The 17,856-nt window shown below is 44.9% G+C and overlaps 1 protein-coding gene across 6 annotated transcripts in view; it reads left to right on the top strand.

Annotated features, from left to right (window-relative positions):
- Positions 1-17,856, top strand: part of CPEB2 (cytoplasmic polyadenylation element binding protein 2) — a 147,559-nt gene that overhangs the window by 13,276 nt on the left and 116,427 nt on the right. For all 6 annotated transcript variants that reach the window (XM_045018401.1, XM_045018402.1, XM_045018399.1 and 3 more), the window contains exon 3: positions 6,438-6,528. In XM_045018401.1, coding sequence (XP_044874336.1) covers positions 6,438-6,528 — 91 coding nt within the window. The remainder of the gene's footprint in view (positions 1-6,437; positions 6,529-17,856) is intronic.

Below are 17,856 nucleotides of genomic sequence, written 5' to 3'. Positions count from 1 at the left end.
ACCTGATACGTTCTTTTTAAATGAGAAAGGTTGGAGGAAACTAAGTGGTAAACAAAGTGTGAAAGAGAGATTAGTAGAAATAAGGTTGAGTTTGGTGGAATCAATAAATGCATGAAATCCAAGGGGTAGGTAAAAATGAAGTGGCTAATTTGTATGTGCTTTTTCAGTTAGTGGTGAGATTGGTGCCTTAGAGAAAATGTAAAGTCCTGACCCCCTAGTTTTAGATCTACTGAAAAATTTAACCCCTGAAAATGTATTCTGTTAGTGTACTACTTTGTGCTAAGTTGACTGACAGGACTTCTAGTGACATATTGCATCTGATGGTTAGAATATTTGATGCTTCTACTGTGTAAACAACTTTTAAACATAGCTTCTGAAAAGTCAGCTGACAGATCAAGTTTTCTCTAAAATATTTTCCTTATTGTAAGAGCCTTAAAATGAACCCAATTATAGCTTGTAGCAGAATTGAGGGTACCTTTGAGACTAAGTTGGTTTGGTGTAAACTTTCAATTTCAGTTCATTGTGTTGTATTTTGAAACTGAGAAGCTATTGAAGCACCAGAAGATTGAATCAAGCAGGATTCAAGCACTTCTATATTCAAAACAATGAAAAGCTAATAAGAGAATCTGGCAACAAATTCACTGTGCTATTTTTTGTAATGTAAGGAGTTTCTTGTAACGCTTGTGAAGAATTTTTGGTGACCCAAATTAGTTTATGTAATTATCTTCTTTTGGCCCAACTTATGTTGGTGGAAGGTACAAGCTTTTGAGAGAGCTTCTTCAGGTCTGGGGAAGGAAGCAGAGTGTCTGAGCTAACTACAAATCGGAACAGTCTGTGACTCATAAGGGGTAACACACAGTAGGTGGTCACGTGAAATGAAGTGGGCAACTGAGTGATAGATTGTTATGCATCAAGGGTTAGAAGTGGGCAGTTAAAGGTAGCAGGAGGGCGGGGGTGTTACAGATTGTTGTAATGAGCCATAAAACCGGTGTCCTCGTTGAGTCAATGGTTTTTGGTGTCTAGCAGTTATAGACTCAGACTTTAACGTCAGAAGGGACCATTATGATCATCTAGTCTGACCGCCTGTACAATGCAGGCCACAGAATCTCATCCACCCACGCCTGTAACAAACCCCTAACCTATGTCTGAGTTATTGAAGTCCTCAAATCATGGTTTGAAGACCTCAAGGTGCAGAGAATCTTCCAGCAAATGACCCGTGCCTCACGCTGCAGAGGAAGGCGAAAAATCTCCAGGGCCTCTGCCAATCTTCCCTGAAGGAAAATTCCTTCCCGACCCCAAATATGGCAATCAGTTAAACCCTGAGCATGTGGGCAAGACTCACCAGCCAGCACCCAGGAAAGAATTCTGTGTAGTAACTCAGATCCCACCCCATCTAACATCCCGTCACAGACCATTGGGCATTTGAATGTATGTTCCTAGGATCATCTTTTGAAGGTGTTGTGCAGGTTTCCTTGGAGGATGAGTATTGAAAGATCAGCTATAGAGTGATTGCTTTGTGTTCTCCTGTGGGTGATATGGTGTTTTTGTCTTTTTTATCATTTTCCTGTGTGACTTCATTTGAGAATGTAGTAATTGTCTGGTTTCACCCCACATAGTTGTTGGGACATTTAATGTACTTGATAAGGTAGACCACAAGTTGTGGTAAGCATATGTAGGATCCATGAATCTTGGAAGGTGTGTTGTGCCAGGCTATCGATCATTTTAGCAGTGGAGATACGTTTGCAGATTTTTCGTCTGTTGTTCTGGCAGGGTCGGGTGCCACTTGGAGTTGGTGTTGTGGTCTGTGGGAAGGTTGTATCTGATGATGACCTTGGTGAGGTTGGAGGGTGGTTTGAAGGCCCGAGGGGGTTTGGGAAAGATTTATTTCAGGATGTAATTCCCATCAAATATGGATTGTAATTGTTTGATCCCCTGTATGGGTTCCAGTGTGAGGTGGTAATGACAATTAGGGGTGTGCTGTGAGTGGGGTTTTTTCTGTGTTGAAGTAGGCTTTTCCAGGGTATTTGCGTGGCCCATTCCATGATGTGATCTATTCTCTGGTGGAGTGTCCTGGTTTAGTGAAGGTGGCTTTAAGTGTGTTTAGGTGTGTATCCTGGACTTTCTCTTCAGAGCAAATTCTGAGAGATCTGAGTGCATGTCTGTAGATAAGAATTTTTGGTATGTCTGGGGTGCTTGGTGGGTTCTTGATATGATGGTTAGTAGGGTTCCATTGTTTAAGCTAATTGTGCTGTCCAAGAAATTGATGCTAGTGTGGCAGTGTTCTAGAGAGTTTGATGGAAGGGTGGTGATGAAGTTGTGATAGAAATCTATGAGAAAGCTTATGTCTTCTGTCAAGAGGATGAAAACATAATTGATGCAGGTGTATTGTTGGTTTCGTGGTGCATTTTTCCAGAACTTCTTATCTATTTCTTGTATAATTATCAGCTGCTTGAGACATCTCAATAGTGTATTAGTGTTCAAACTAACGTATTCTGCCATCTCTACAAGCACAGTATTGTTTACTCTATTTTATTCTCTGTGGTTGATCGGTCTGTTAGTCTCAAAGTCACCTTTGACAAAGTTCTTTACAAAAACATCAGGCAAACACAAAGTATTAGACTTGCAAGATATTCTCTCCATATTACTACTGATTCAGTCTGCATTGTCACTACTTCAGCAAATTGATAAATGGATACAAGATGATTTGTAATTAGTTACTTCACTAAGCTGAACATGTGTTAGTGGTCAAAACAATCCCCTTTCAAAAAACTAGTTGTAACCTTTCCTTCTGGACATCGAGCTTGATGTGGTGACTTACACACAGACCTCTTATTATAGCAACACTTTTTGGTGCTGACTTAGAAAGCAAAGGCCTACACTTGATGCCTGCGCTCTGTAAAGCTGTATTGGCTGCCTATTTAGGGAGTACGCTTCAAACTTTTACACTGATAAAACTTACTTGAACAAAGACTTAAAATTGGGCCCTGTACCCAAAGAAGTTTCTACTTTCCTTGGGATAGTCAAGTTTGGACTAGCTGATTACAGTGTATAGTTGAGTGTATGGCTAGGAGCGGCCTGTCAATTTTGAATGCTTACTCCTTAGATGTCTGCCAAAGCTCATTGGTGGAATCTTTCAAGGCAAGGCTAAAGGTTTGTGTATTTTGTAGGCTTTATTATTTTGTAGAATAGATATCTAGCTATTTATTTTGGTGTCCTAGCTAGTGTTGTATGTTTTTTGTGCAGTAGTTAGGTGCTTTTTATTTTCAGATGTTTTAAAAATGAATGATAAACATTTTGAGACCACATTATGGCTGGTCTTGCTCAGGGGCATAGTGGACATGGTGGTACAACGGTCCTTTCTTCTTTCCTTCCACACTTTTTAAACTTCCTTGCAGGGGCAAGACACGCTTAGGGTAGGTATTCAAAAGGGAGTGATATAAAGGGCAGGACTATGACCCCTGTATATTGACCATTCAATCTGTTTACAAGGGGATCCCAAGGATAGTAGAGCCCCTATTCTACAGTATTCTTTCCTATCTTTACCAGGGGACTTCTAGTCAAGTCAGTCAGAATTCCTTCCGGGATTAAGTTTTTCACCACCCCAAAAAGAGCTAGTGTCACAATCTGCCCTTTAACAGGAAGAACTTTATTCCTTCTGTCACCTCTATAGTCATGTGGCAATATTCTAACCAAAAGACTCTAAACTGTAAAACACTTGAACTAGAACTTTGTTACATAGATGTATTAAATGCTACATGAGCCACAAATACTTGAATAACGGCAACTAGTTGCATAGTCTGTACTACTGGTTACAAATTTCAAAATCTTACTGGTATTTTCAGATATGTTTAAGTATAGTATTCTGTCTGTAGCTTCCTAGCCAGTAAATCAGAAGTTGTATGTTAGACTTCTTTTGATCTAACTTATTTCGCTATCACTGACCATATAATTCCTATAGTTTTCCTGTGGAAAATTGATTTTTTTCCCCCCAGAACCTACGTTTTTGTTGAAAAACATTGATGGGGAAAATTTCCAACCAGCTCTAATATGCTAAAAGCTAGAGGGTGCACACTTTGTTGCTTCTGTAGGACAAACTTATTGCCTGTGCAATCTTAACCTGTTCCTTTTGTACATTTGCAATAACATAGTCTTTAATGACATCATTAAACTTTTTTCTTGCCTCATTCAGTGCACAAAACAAATGATGCTCACTTAGGGTACATCTATACTACCCGCCGGATTGGCGGGTAGTAATCAATCTATTGGGGATCGATTTATCGCGTCTCGTCTAGACGCAATAAATCAATCCGCGAATCGACGCCCGTACTCCACCTCAGCAGGAGGAGTAAGCAGTGTCGACGGGAGCCACGGCAGTCGACTTGCCGCCGTGAGGATGGCCAGGTAAGTTGAACTAAGATACTTTGACTTCGCGTAGCTGAAGTTGCGTATCTTAGATTGATTTCCCTCCCCCCCAGCCAGTGTAGACCAGCCCTTAGTGAGCAGCTATTCAGTATTCTCCTTTTCTACATTGTTCAATGAGTGGACCTGTGCCTTATTTACTGCATGCTATTCAAACCCTACTCCAAAGACGGAATTATTAATTTCTTCAGGGGGTTTTCTGTGGCACTCATCACTATGGTATCTGGTTCACAAATATAAGTGAATTAATTCTGTTGTCCCCCTGTGTAATGAGGGGGTATTCTTATCCCCATTTTACAAATGGGGAACTGAAGCACAGAGATTAAGGTAAAAATTATACACTAACTTTGCTCGATTTGAGACACCTAGGACCTGATTTTTTTTTTCGGTCTACTTAGCATAATAACTTCATATATTCAAAGCACAACTCTCCAGACTTCAGTTGCAGCTATGAGCATTTAACACTTCTCCAAATGAGACCACAGAGTTGTGAGTCACATACCCAAAAAGAGGAGTGCATAGTTAAAGCAAACATTTCACAGGTGGCCATTAAGTGACTTGCCCAACATAACATAGGAACTCTGTGGCAGAGGCAGAAAGAAAGGCAATTCTCAGGGCAGCATTCAACCTCTAACTATGGCACCATCCTTCTTCATAATCCTCTGCCTCATTCAATATACACCTTCCAACTTTTGTAGCAAATGAATTGGGAATCTGTTTTGGGGTGTCCACTCCACACAAGGCTTGACTAAGTAAAAAGGGCCAATTAACCCTGTGACAGGCTGCACCTGGAGGAGAGTTAGGGCTGATAAGGCCAAATGGCTGATGAAACCCAAGTGTCAGAGGAGCTGGGACAGTCATAAAGAGAGGAAGATGGTGATAAAAGAGGACTGTAAGAAGGAACTCCACAGTCACTCCCCAGAGAAGAGGGGAGTTGGCAAGAGACAAGGAGGAAGGAGGTCTAGGAGGAGAGTAAGCCCTGGGATCCTGATTTGGATTATAGACTCTGGCAAGAACCCGAGGGAGGCATGGGGCAAAATAGCCACAGGGAGATGGGAATGTTCCAGTGGTAACCTAAGGGTAGTCCAGAAGATAAGGAAAAGTAACAAGGACACCAGAAAAACAGCAACAGAGTCTGGAATTTCATATGCCATGGTTGCTAGTGATAGGGTCTCTGAGCTGGAACCAGGAGTGGTAGGTGGGCCAGCTGGGCTTCGAAATCCTAGAAAGCAAAAATTCTTGTGGCCTGGCCAGAGGGCCAAGCTACAAAGAGGCAGTGTCTTGCTGAGGATTTGGGTGCAGAGACACCAGCCCATCGCCTTAGAAACAGCTGTGAAACTCATGGAGGAGTTTGTGGAAGCAGGAGTCCCGAACAAAATTACCCGTACATTTTGAGAGACCAGGAAGGGAACAGTCGAGGAGAGAGAGAGAAGTAAGTGGTGAACTCTGTGATAAGATCCTACAGACAAGTCTTCACTGTATACACCTGGTTCATCCCCAGAGCAGATCCACCCTGTGCACTGAATGAGGCAGGGGGCCCGTTTAAAAAAAAAAAAAAAAAATTGTGGTCATGTAATTAAATGTTTATCATTATGCATACACAAAAGGGCCTTGAATTGAGGCTGTACAGTCTTAATTGTGACATTTAAGTTTTGAGTGTTCGATTTTTTTATTATAATCTTTAAATGTGTGTGTATGTATGTATGTCTGTATAATGTGTATATTATTTGACGTGAAGGAAAAGATGTTGAACTATACCTTTTCCAGATTCAAAGTGCATCTCTGGTTTTATATTTGGATGTCATAAAAGCTACTTTCAGGCAAGTTTTATATTCATACTAACAAGCAATAGTGTTCAACTGCAAGTCCATTTTCACCACCTTTGGCTTTTATACTGCCATCCATCACCACATTATGAGTGCACTACTTCAGAGTAGTCTCAGTCTTCCTGTCAAGTTTCCATGTTTAAAAAGTACAATTTTTGTACTCCAGTACTAAGAAATTTTGTTCCCTTTTAGGATCGAAATAGAATGTATGACAGTCTGAATATGCACTCATTGGAAAACTCTCTTATTGACATCATGAGAGCAGAGCACGATCCGCTTAAAGGTATGTTACTATGCTAACTAAAAGAGTCACCCATTCTTTGTTAATTTAGATTCATTTTGAATTGGTAGTTGAATTGCTTCTTCAACCTATAGCAAGCATCATTTCAAATATATATTATAATCTATATTTATATGCAAAATATATTTATGGTTGAGTTACAATTTGCAATATTGGTGTCTTATAGTTTTACTAGAAATAAAGTAGTTTACTTCAAGAACCCGGCTGACTCGAAAAGTCACTCTTCAGCTGCAACATTTTTCTGCCTTCAAACATTGACAGTGTTCGTATATCCATGTTGGTCCCAAAATATTAGTAAGACAAGATGGATGAGAGCAATATCTTTTATTGGACCAACTTCTGTTGGAGAGAGAGACAAGCTTTCAGGCTTACAAAGAGCTCTTCAGGTCTGAGAAAGGTACTTAGAGTATCACAGAATACAAGGTAGAACAGATAAGGAGTTAACACATGTTGCAAGAGACAATTCAAGGTGAAGTGGGAAGTTAACACCTTTACCTTGTCCATCTTCTCTCTCTTGGTATGTTTAGACATTTTCGTACACTTTTTTTTTTTTTTTTTTTTTTTTTTTTGGATAATTCCAAATTGATTGAGTGAAATGTGAAGAGACATTCTTGGCTACTGGTACTAGTGCATACATAAATTATTCTTAATCTGAAGTTAAAATTCCTCAGACTTGTAAGAAATAAGAACTCTAGTTGCAAATCATTGGTAATAGAAAAATTTTGGAACTGTAGTAAAATTATAGCTTAACTACAGGTGTGTTTTAACACAAATAACTCAATTCTGTCCTGTAAACCTTTTTTTCCAAAACAGGTGAGAGAGATACTAGTTGTACAAGTAACTTGTTTCTTTGAGGTTAAAAGTACAGCTAGTTCATTTCTGAACTTTTGGAAAATGGTTTCTTCTTAGGCCTGGTCTACACTACGGGGGGGGGGAGGGGTCGAACTAAGGTACGCGACTTCAGCTACGCGAATAGCGTAGCTGAAGTCGAACTACCTTAGTTCGAATTTCCTACCTGTCCAGACGCCGCGGGATCGAACTCCGCGGCTCCCCCGTCGACTCCGCCACTGCCGTTGGCGGTGGTGGAGTTCTGGAGTCGACGGGAGCGCGTTCGGAGTTCGAACTATCGCGTCTAGATTAGACGCGATAGTTCGAGCTCCGAGAAGTCGAACTCTCCGCGTCGACCCGGCAGGTAAGTATGGACCTACCCTTAGAGTGATTGCTCATATGTATTCCACAGTAGGTATATGTGCTCGCCAAATGCACCGGTGCCAGAAGTTTTTCCCTTAGCAGTAACGGTAGGAGGGGAGCACCGCTGCAACCCCTGGAGTGGCACCTCTATATCGTGCTATAAGGGGAGCTGCGCACTCCCCCCAACCCTCAGTTCCTTCTTGCCGCCACTGAAAGTAGTCAGAACTTCGTGCTCCAGCCTTGCTGCAGTTTCTCTAGTTAGCCTTAGTAGTACAGTTCTTCAATAGTTAAATAGTTTCTCCAGTTAGTCGTCTGGGCTTGGGGCATGCCCTGTGCCCCAGGCTTCAAGTCATGCAACTCCTGTCGCAGTTCTATGCCAAGAAGTGATCCACACATGCAGTGTCTCCGCTGCTTGGGTGAGACCCTCGTAAGTGAGCTCTGTAGGGTCCGTAGATCTTTCAAACCGCGGACTAAGAGGGAGAGGGACATTAGACTTCACACCCTCCTAATGGAATCAGCACTGACCCCGGCACGCCGAATAGATACGGTGCCCGGCACCGCTTCTTCGGTACGGAGTGAAGTCCCCTCCACTAGCCGGAACCGCTCCCCTTCAAAGAAGCAAGGGAAGACTCAGCGGCGCCGAGAGAAAGATGGGGGTGAGGCTGGACCCGAACTGGGCAGCCTGCAATCCCCCTCGGGCCCCAGGCCTCGGACTTCGATTGAGCGGAGTAGCCTGGTCCCGTCTGCGCGTGCCTCCCCTGCGGTGAGGATGCCGTTGATGCCAGAGGCGGCGCAGGCCGCGCGTGACATTTTAACCCTCCTGGTACCCGGGGCGCCGCCTGAGACGGGCCCCCGGTCTCGAGGGAAGCTGCCACTGGGAGCACAACAACCCTCCCTGACGCGGCACAGTCCCTGCTCCAAGGACCACTCGCCGCCTCGCTCGCCGCGGTCTTCCCACAGCTCACGCCAGCCCTCTACCCCGCTTAGGCTGACCAGCTTGCTGCCCGCGAGAGAGACTCGGGGCTCCTCTGTGCCCCGCGACCGGGGACACAGGCATTGGGATAAGCGGCACTGACGCTCTTCTTTGCGTCAAAGCTGATCCCGTCGCCGCCAACATAGACGCTCCGACTTGAGCTCCCACTCTACCAGACATCACGCACTCATCTCATGATTCATCGGCACCGAAGTGTCGTAGCTTCGGCCGCCGGGGCAAGTACAGGAGCAGCACCTTGGATGGGTACTGATCTAAGTCCTCGAGGTCCCTGTCATGTGGACGGCACTGTCATGGGCACCATCGCTCACGTCGCTCCTACGGTACCGTGCAGTCGTCAGTGACCTCTGCATCAGCACCCAGCTGCCCGTCTCCAAGTCATGCGGCTCTGCAAGAGCAGACTGCACCGCCCGGCGCCCAAGTCGGTCAGTGGCACGGAACACCGTGGCAAGGGCAGTGGTGTCAATGGGCACTGTGGCCGCAGATCCCCGCCCAGGCGAGACCCCGCTCGGTGGCCGGAGCAGCGTCTCAGGCCCTTTCGGCCTCCCCTCCATGACAGAGGGAGAAATCAACAGGTCCCGAGCCGACGGCACCGTGCCTGGACTCTGACCTGGGGATTGACCCACCGGTATCGTCCGACACCCTAGGCTCCCTGCCGGTCCCCTCACCGGAGGATACCATAGCTGCACCACCACCCGTCCCACAAGAGGACTTCAAGGCTCACCAAGAGCTCCTCAAGTAGGTGGCGTCCAATCTCCAGCTCCAGGCTGAGGAGATGGAGTAGCCATCTGACTCTCTCTTTAATATACTGTCATCCTCGGCACCAGACCGTGTGGCCCTACCTCTCCACCAGGGGGTAGCTAATATCTTGACTACCCTGTGGCAAACCCTAGCTTCCTTGGCCCCCATTTCCAAGAAAGCAGAGAGGAAATACTTTGTGCCGGCTAAGGGCCACGAATACCTGTACTCCCACCTGGCACCTAACTCCCTGGTGGTAGAGTCAGTTAACCACTGGGAATGTCACAGTCAGCCCGCACCCACCCCAAAGAACAAGGATGCCAGGGGACTGGACACGTTTGGCAGGAAGGTTTATTCCTCGGCAAGTTTCCAGCTCAGGGTGGCCAATCACCAAGCCCTTCTAAGTTGATATGACTTCAATTTATGGGGGTCCCTACCAAAGTTTGAACCTCTCCTCCTGGAGCGGGACAAAAAGGAGTTCAGGGCTCTGGTAGAGGAAGGAGCATCAGCGGTGAAAGCAGCACTCCAGGTGGCATCAGACGTGGCAGACACAGCAGCCCGTTCGATGGCCTCCACTGCCCCCAGTTCTGCTCTAGGGGAGGGGCGGGAAGGGGGGTGATCTCGGACACCCACCTCCAGTGGTCGGGCCAACTTTTCTATGCCTTCCCACCTTTCCCCCGATAGGCAAAGTCCTGCAAAAAGTAAAAGCAGACAGGACGCAGGTCATCATCATAGCCCCAGATTGGGCCCATCAACACTGGTACGGGACCCTCCCGCAACTCTTAGTGGCTCCTCCGCGGAGGCTGCCACTTCTCCCGGATCTCCTCTTCCAGGAAGGGGGATGCCTCCTCCACCCCAACATGGCCACGCTTCCCCTGATAGCACGGTTGCTCCATGGTTAGATGAGGAGGAGGGGAGGTGTTCGGAGAACGTAAAACAAGTTTTGTTGGAAAGGAGAAAGCCGTCCACGCGATGGACATACCTGGCCAAACAGTCTAATTTCTCTAGGTGGGCGGGGGAGTGGGGAACTTCCCTATCATTCGCATCACTCCAACTCATTCTCAATTACCTCCTGTCCCTTAGGACCCAAGGGTTAGCTCCTGCCTCCATCAGGGTGCGGTTGGTGGCCATATCAGCCTTTCACCCCCCGGTACAGGGCCACTCGATCTCTTCCTACAGTATGACCTCCCGCTTTCTAAAGGGCCTAGATCGTTCATTCCCATATGCTAGGACCCCTGTGCCGCAATGGGATCTAAACCCATTGTTATCCTGCCTCACGAGTCCTCCATTTGAGCCCTTGGCCATGTGTTCCTGGTCTCGCCTGTCATGAAAGGTAGCATTTCTTGTGGCCATTACATCAGCCCAACGTGTCTCTGAGCTTAGGGCCTTGACCTCGGAACCCCCGTATACGGTCTTCCACAAGGATAAGGTTCAGCTTTGCCCACACCCTGCTTTTCTCCCGAAGGTGGTCTCCACCTTCCATATGAATCAGGACATTTTCCTACCGGTACTCTGTCCTAAGCCCCATTCCTCCAACAAGGAGCGCCACCTACACACGCTAGATGTGCGTAGGGTGTTGGCTTTTTACCTAGACCGAACCAGGCCGTTCTGGAAATCCTCGCAGCTATTCGTTGCGTTGGCTGAACGGATGAGGGGACAGCCGATTTCCACCCAGCACCTTTCACGCTGGATCACCTTGTGCATATGCCCATGTTACAACCTGGCAGGGGTTCCCCCACCACCTATCGTTCAGGCTCATTCTACGAGAGCTCAGGATTCGTCGGCCACCTATGTAGCTCACGTCCCTATCCAGGACATATATAGAGCTGCCATATGGTCATCTGTCCACACCTTTTCTTCGCATTATGCAATCGTTTCCCAAGCACAGGATGACGCTGGGTTTGGTAGGGCAGTACTGTGTCCCAAAAACCTGGAAACTTCTACCCACCTCCATCAGACATAGCTTGGAGTCACCTACTGTGGAATACACATGAGCAGTCACTCAAAGAAGAAAGGACAGTTACCTGTTCTGTAACTGGCATTCTTCGAGATGTGTTGCTCAGGTGTATTCCACATCCTGCCCTCAGTGGCGTAGCCAGGTTTTCAGTGTAGGGGGAGCAAAAAACATAAAAAAGCCCCCCCCCTTGGATTCCCCTCTGGTCACGCCCCCAGACCGGACCCCTCCCTCCCCCCCCCCCCCGCCGCTCACCTTCCCTCCTGCGGTGCCGCCTGTCCCCGGCTCCTGTCCCAGCGCTCGGCTGTGCCTGCACCGGCTGGCAGGCGCAGCTTCCGCACCAGCCTGCCGCCCCGCAGCTCCTGTGGCCGTGTGGTGGGCATTGCTGGCCGGCAGCCGCCACTTCCATGCCAGGCTGCCACTGCCGCCACGCGGCTCCTCCGACTGTGTGGCTGGTAGCGCCGGCCAGCAGGCGCTGCTTCCGCGCCTGCCGGGAAGCAGCTGCTTCCGCGGAATCCCGCCAGCTACGCTACTGCCTGCCCTCCTTTCCCCTCTGTTGGAGTTGTCTGGCAAGAAGGAACCGAGGGTGGGGGGAGTGCGCAGCTCTCCTTATAGCGTAATATAGAGGCACCACTCCAGGCATCGCAGCGGTCCTTCCCTCCTACGGGTACTGTTAAGGGAAAAACTTCTGGCACCGGTGCACGTGGTGAGCAACACATCTCGAAGAACGCCAGTTACGGAACAGGTAACTGGCTTTTCCTCTCCTCAGACGTGCTTCATTGAAATCATAGGGCCACAACAGTGACCTTATAGTCAGTTTGTGGACTTCCATTTTAATTCCTGTTTTCACTGTGTAATGACTTAAAATTCTTTTGTACTGAATTTTTAAATCTTAATCTAAGCCCAAAGGACTTTAAAAATAAGTTTTGAATAAACCCAAGCCATTTGAGTTGTGCAAATGAAACGTTTATTTTTTGTGCTGTGTTTAAACTATTTCTCCTCCAATTTAGCCATGTTTAAAGACTTCAAACTTGCTATGCATTTAGTACTCACTACAAGAACAGTGCCTTTTCTCTCATTCAAAGAAATTAGGTTCAGAACTTGGTATGGTTAAAAGTAATTACTATTCATGTGTGGTAGTCTGTGCTCATCCACCCATTTTCTACCTCCAGAAATTCCAAATTATTATTTATCTTACATCAACACAGAGGCCTCAATTTTGATAAGGCTCACGTTGTGCGAGGTACCGTAAAAACACATATTAAGAGATAGTCCCTGCCCAAAAGGCCTTAGATATTGCCTATCTTTCGGCAACCACAAATTGCCACACTTCTCCTTCTTAGGTGACAAATCCTCTGTTTCTCAGTAAATCATGTTACATCTGAGGCCTGGTCTACACTACGCGTTTATACTGAATTTAGCAGCGTTAAACCGAATTAACCCTGCACCCATCCACACAACGAAGCCCTTTATTTCGATATAAAGGGCTCTTAATACCGATATCTGTAATCCTCCCCAACGAGGGGAGTAGCACTGAAATCGGTATTGCCATGTTGGATTAGGGTTAGTGTGGCCGCAATTCGATGGTATTGGCCTCCAGGCGCTATCCCACAGTGCACCATTGTGACCACTCTGGACAGCAATCTGAACTCGGATGCACTGGCCAGGTAGACAAGAAAAGCCCCATGAACTTTTGAATTTAATTTCCTGTTTGCCCAGCGTGGAGTGCTGATCAGCATGGACTGTACGGGAGATACTGGATCTGATCGCTTTATGGGGAGACAAATCTGTTCTATCAGAGCTCCGTTCCAGAAGACTAAATGCCAAAGCATTTGAAAAAGTCTCCAGACAGAGGCCACAGCAGGGACTCAACACAGTGCTGCGTGACAAGCGTAAAAGAAAGCCAAAGAATCAAATGGATGCTCATGGAGGGAGGGAGGGGGGACTGAGGACTCCAGCTATCCCACAGTCCCCACAGTCCCCGAAAAGCATTTGCATTCTTAGCTGAGCTCCCAATGCCTGAAGGGTCAAAAACATTGTCCCGGGTGGTTCAGGGTATATGTCGTCAATTTACCCCCCTCCCCCACTGTGAAAGAAAAGGGAAAAAAAATCGTTTCTCGCCTTTTTTCAACGTCACCGTATGTCTACTGCATGCTGCTGGTAGATGCGGTGCTGTGGCGCTGAACAGCAGCATCCCCTCCCTTTCCTTTCCTCATGGCAGATGGTACAAAATGGTTGAAAACCGTCCTCATCATCCCGTGAGTGCACCTAGCTGGCCTCGGTGAGATCTGCTGGGGGCACCTGGGCAAAAATGGGAATGACTCCCGGTCATTCCCTTCTTTAAGCTTCTCCTGGAGAGGCAGATGGTGCAAAAGGCTTGGTAACTGTCCTCACCATAGCAGCTGGAGGCTGAGCTCCCCCCCCCTCCTTTTCATGTCTAATGAAGATTCTGTACTGCCTGGACTATCATAGCAGCTGGAGGCTGCCTCCCCCTCATTTTATCTCACTAAAAAGTCAGTGTTTCTTATTCCTGCATTCTTTATTATTTTGTCACACACATTGGGGGGACACTGCCACGGTAGCCCAGGAGCGGTGTGGGAGGAGGGAAGCAATGGGTGGGGTTGTTGCAGGGGCACCCCCTAGAATGGCATGCAGCTCATCATTTCTGCAGGATCTCTGGGGCTCTGACCCGGAGCGGCTGTGCTCTCTGGTTGTCTAGTAGACTTGCCCCATATTCTAGGCAGGACTGACTCTATTTTTAGAAAAAACATAAAGAAGGGAATGACCTGGGGAGTCATTCCCAGTTTTATCCATGCGCCCCCGGCTGACCTCAGTGAGGCCAGCCAGGAGCACCCATGACAGCAGCAGACGATGCAAAAGGACTGGTAACCGTCATTGCCAATTTCCAAAGCAGCAGACGGTGCAGTAGGGCTGGTAACCGTCTCTGCTACCTTTGCAAAGGTGAATGCTGCTATGTAGCACTGCAGTACCGCGTCTATCAGCAGCATCCAGTACGCAACGGTGACAGTGACAAAAGGCTAAACGGGCTCCATGGTTACCATGCTATGGCGTCTCCCAGGGCAATCCAGGGGAAAAAGGGCGCTAAATGATTGTCTGCCGTCACTTTCACGGAGGAAGGATTGAGTGACAACATTTACCCAGAATCACCTGCGACACTGTTTTTGCCCTATCATGCATTGGGATCTCAACCCAGAATTCCAATGGGCGGGGGAGACTGCAGGAACTATGGGATAGCTACTCACAGTGCAACGCTCCGGAAATCGACGCTAGCCTTGGTACGTGGACGCATACTGCCGAATTAATGTGTTTAGTGTGTCCGCGTGCACTCGACTTTTTACAATCTGTTTTAAAAACCCGGTTTCTGTAAAATCGGAATAATCCCATAGTGTAGACATACCTTTAGCTACCTGTTTTGTTGGAAGTTTTCAAAACCTACCTAGAAGTTTTAGTCTACATTTGAAAAAATTTATTGTAATTTCAATCAGAATAACTTGATTGATCAAACTCCATCTGGGGGTGTGCACTTTGGAAGTGCTGCTACAGTATAACTTAACCCTCAGTTTGCCCCACATTTACACTGTCATGGTACTGTGCTGCACTGATTGTAGCATATCGCACTCTGGGTGCATATCCCAGAATTCCTCAAACAGCTCTGACATACTACATGCTGGGCAATTTTCAGTCTTGATTCTGAGATACGTTGAGGGACCCCAGGGGAACTGGGTCCAATTTAAATAGGAATAAGTTTTTAAACCTACCATGATATTAATTGTTTCCAGGATGTAACGCTGGGTTTTATTTATAGCCCTATCTTAAAGCAAACCCATGAGTTTTTGAAATCATCATCATCAAATTTGCATCACTAAGACTAAAGATAAAATTTTAAAACCTGTGTGCTTAAAGTTAACACTTCCAATTTAGGAACTTCTGAAAACCTGATGAATTCAATAGGAGGTGTAGACATTCTGTGCTTCTAAAAAATAGGTCAGTAGAGACCTAAATGTAGATGTAGGTCTTTAAATCTCTGATCCTAAAATTTTGATCTACACATTGCTATACATGTAATGGCATTTTGATAATATGGCTGCTGATGTTCGTAAGTGTACTAAAACTGATTAATGCCTGAGCATGCATTCTGAAAGTCAAATATAAAGGTGGATTAAAAGGAAAAGCTTTTATTTGAGAGAGAGAGAATAATCCACACTCACCAACTTAATTTAAATTGAGTAGTTGAGTATATCTGTTTGCAGTAAATATTTTGATCAAGATATTCCTTCTCTTTGGGAAATATATTACTTGTTCAAAGTGAAAGGGATAAATTACTGATTAACATAAAAAAACAGACTAACACGGCTGCTACTCTGAAACCTGATTAACATAAAGCATTCCTCAATTATATTCCTTAAGAGTAAATGAGAGAAGAAGTGACATGCATGAGAATAGCTTAAAACCTATTCTCCACCCCCCACTACATGTCATTCCGTTGATTTTTGGCAACTTCAGTATTCCTTTTTAAGGTGCAGGACAAAAGAAGCTACAAAACCTTAGTTTTTGTTAGTTCGGGCCCTACTACAATGTCTCGGTAGCCAAATGCTCTTCGAGTGTCTTGCCCATCACAATATTTCTAAAGTTAACTGACAAACCCGTTATGTTTCTTTGTAGAATGTGCCTGCTTAATAAAATCTCTTGGTAAATAATATGGTTTGATATAACAAAAATGTTTTTATAGCAAGTTTTTTCAATTGTAAATTTAAACAAAACAATGCATCTTTTATGTAGTACTGCAGTGGTAAAATGAAAGTCCTTGGAATTTTAAGCACGTGTTTCAGATTTAGCTGCTTACAGTGTCTGGAGTATGACTAAGCATCTTGTCTTGGATTATTGGAATGCAGAACAGACCCTGTATGTACTAGTTTACAGCATTTGTCTTTTTATATTTGAAAATCTATTTGTTAGAAAATGGGGATTTCACTGTTTTTGCTCTCATTAATTTACAGAACTATGGATTTTATGTAATTACTTTCTACTGTAAGATAAATTCATACATGTTCTAAGAACTAGCATATGTTTATAAATATGCAGTTCTAACTTTATTTACTCTTAGTTTAATCAGTATGAAGTCTCTGATCAAAGTAAGATGTAATTCTTATGTAAATCTAAATAAGTCTTTGAAAACTGGATGTTAAACTTTGTAAATTTTTATAATGGTCTTAACGCTATAGAAAAATAAGATTGTTATATTTAACATCTGGATTGATCTTTTATCCATATTGCGTTCTCACCAGGCATTTCACATCAAAATATTAGTAAATCGCATTTAAGTTGGAGACTTAACTTTTAAGATCAGTAGAATCCGAGCTGACGACAGTGAGGTCATATACCAAAATTATAAAGTTATTCCTTACTGATTCTTCTATTAACATCTGACTCAAGTTGTTTTGAGGAGCACTAGAGAACATCAGAGAAAAGCCAAACTGAAGTACCTGAACATTGGTCCCCAGGCTGCCTCTTTTTCAGAAATGTTTTTTTGTGGGGGGGAGGTTCCCCCAAACTGCTTCTTGCTCATGCCAAAAACACACAGAGAAGACTTAATTTGTAGGTTTTGCAACAGCAAGCAATTCAGTGTACTTATGCTAGACTAGGTCATGTTAACAGGCAATTGGAGAAGTAACTATGCTTCTCGTGGAAGTGCATTAGAACTGAGAAGCTAGTGGCTTATGGTGTCGCTTTGGGAATTCTTTTTATTTTTGTTGAAGAGCCTGAATTGTGTCTCCAGTGTGGATAAGCTGGAGTCTGTCTTTATTTATTTATTTATCCCCCTCCCCCCACCCTTTGTGTGTTTAACGTGTTCTGTATTGAAAGGAAGCAATATTAGTCTTGAGGCCTGATTCACCACTACTTGCTTTCCTGTAGCCACTTACACCTGTGCAAAATAGATGTAAAATATTACCAAATCAGAAGTAGCCACTCATTTACATAAGTGGTAATATTTTACACCCATTTCGTAAGGTAGTGGTAAACAGGCATTACACATTTTTCTCTGTGCTTCTCTGTAAGGGGAAAACAAACTTGGGGAGATTGTTAGGAATATTACAAGAATAGTAGATCATTATAATAGACACTAGGAGATAGTGAGGAAAGGAAAATTACAATATAGATTTACCTATGGAAAAAAGAGTTTGATATAATTGAAAGCTTCTCTGTATCTGCATTTCTTATGTGTAGTTTCCATTCCTAGCATCTTAATTAATCTCAACACACCTGAAGAACTTGCTTTTGAAAGCCACCAGATGGACCATGCTCACTGAAATGGAGGAGGTGTGGTGGCGGCAGACAGCAAATTTGTAACTGTTTACAGATATATTTTTTTCCATCATAAGGGAAATAGAACTTAGGAAATGAATTGCAAAAAAAA

Source organism: Mauremys mutica, chromosome 5 (genome assembly GCF_020497125.1).
Source record: "Mauremys mutica isolate MM-2020 ecotype Southern chromosome 5, ASM2049712v1, whole genome shotgun sequence".
Lineage (NCBI taxonomy): Eukaryota > Metazoa > Chordata > Testudines > Geoemydidae > Mauremys > Mauremys mutica.
Note: the sequence above shows the minus strand (reverse complement) of the source record. Positions and strands in the feature narration are given on the sequence as shown.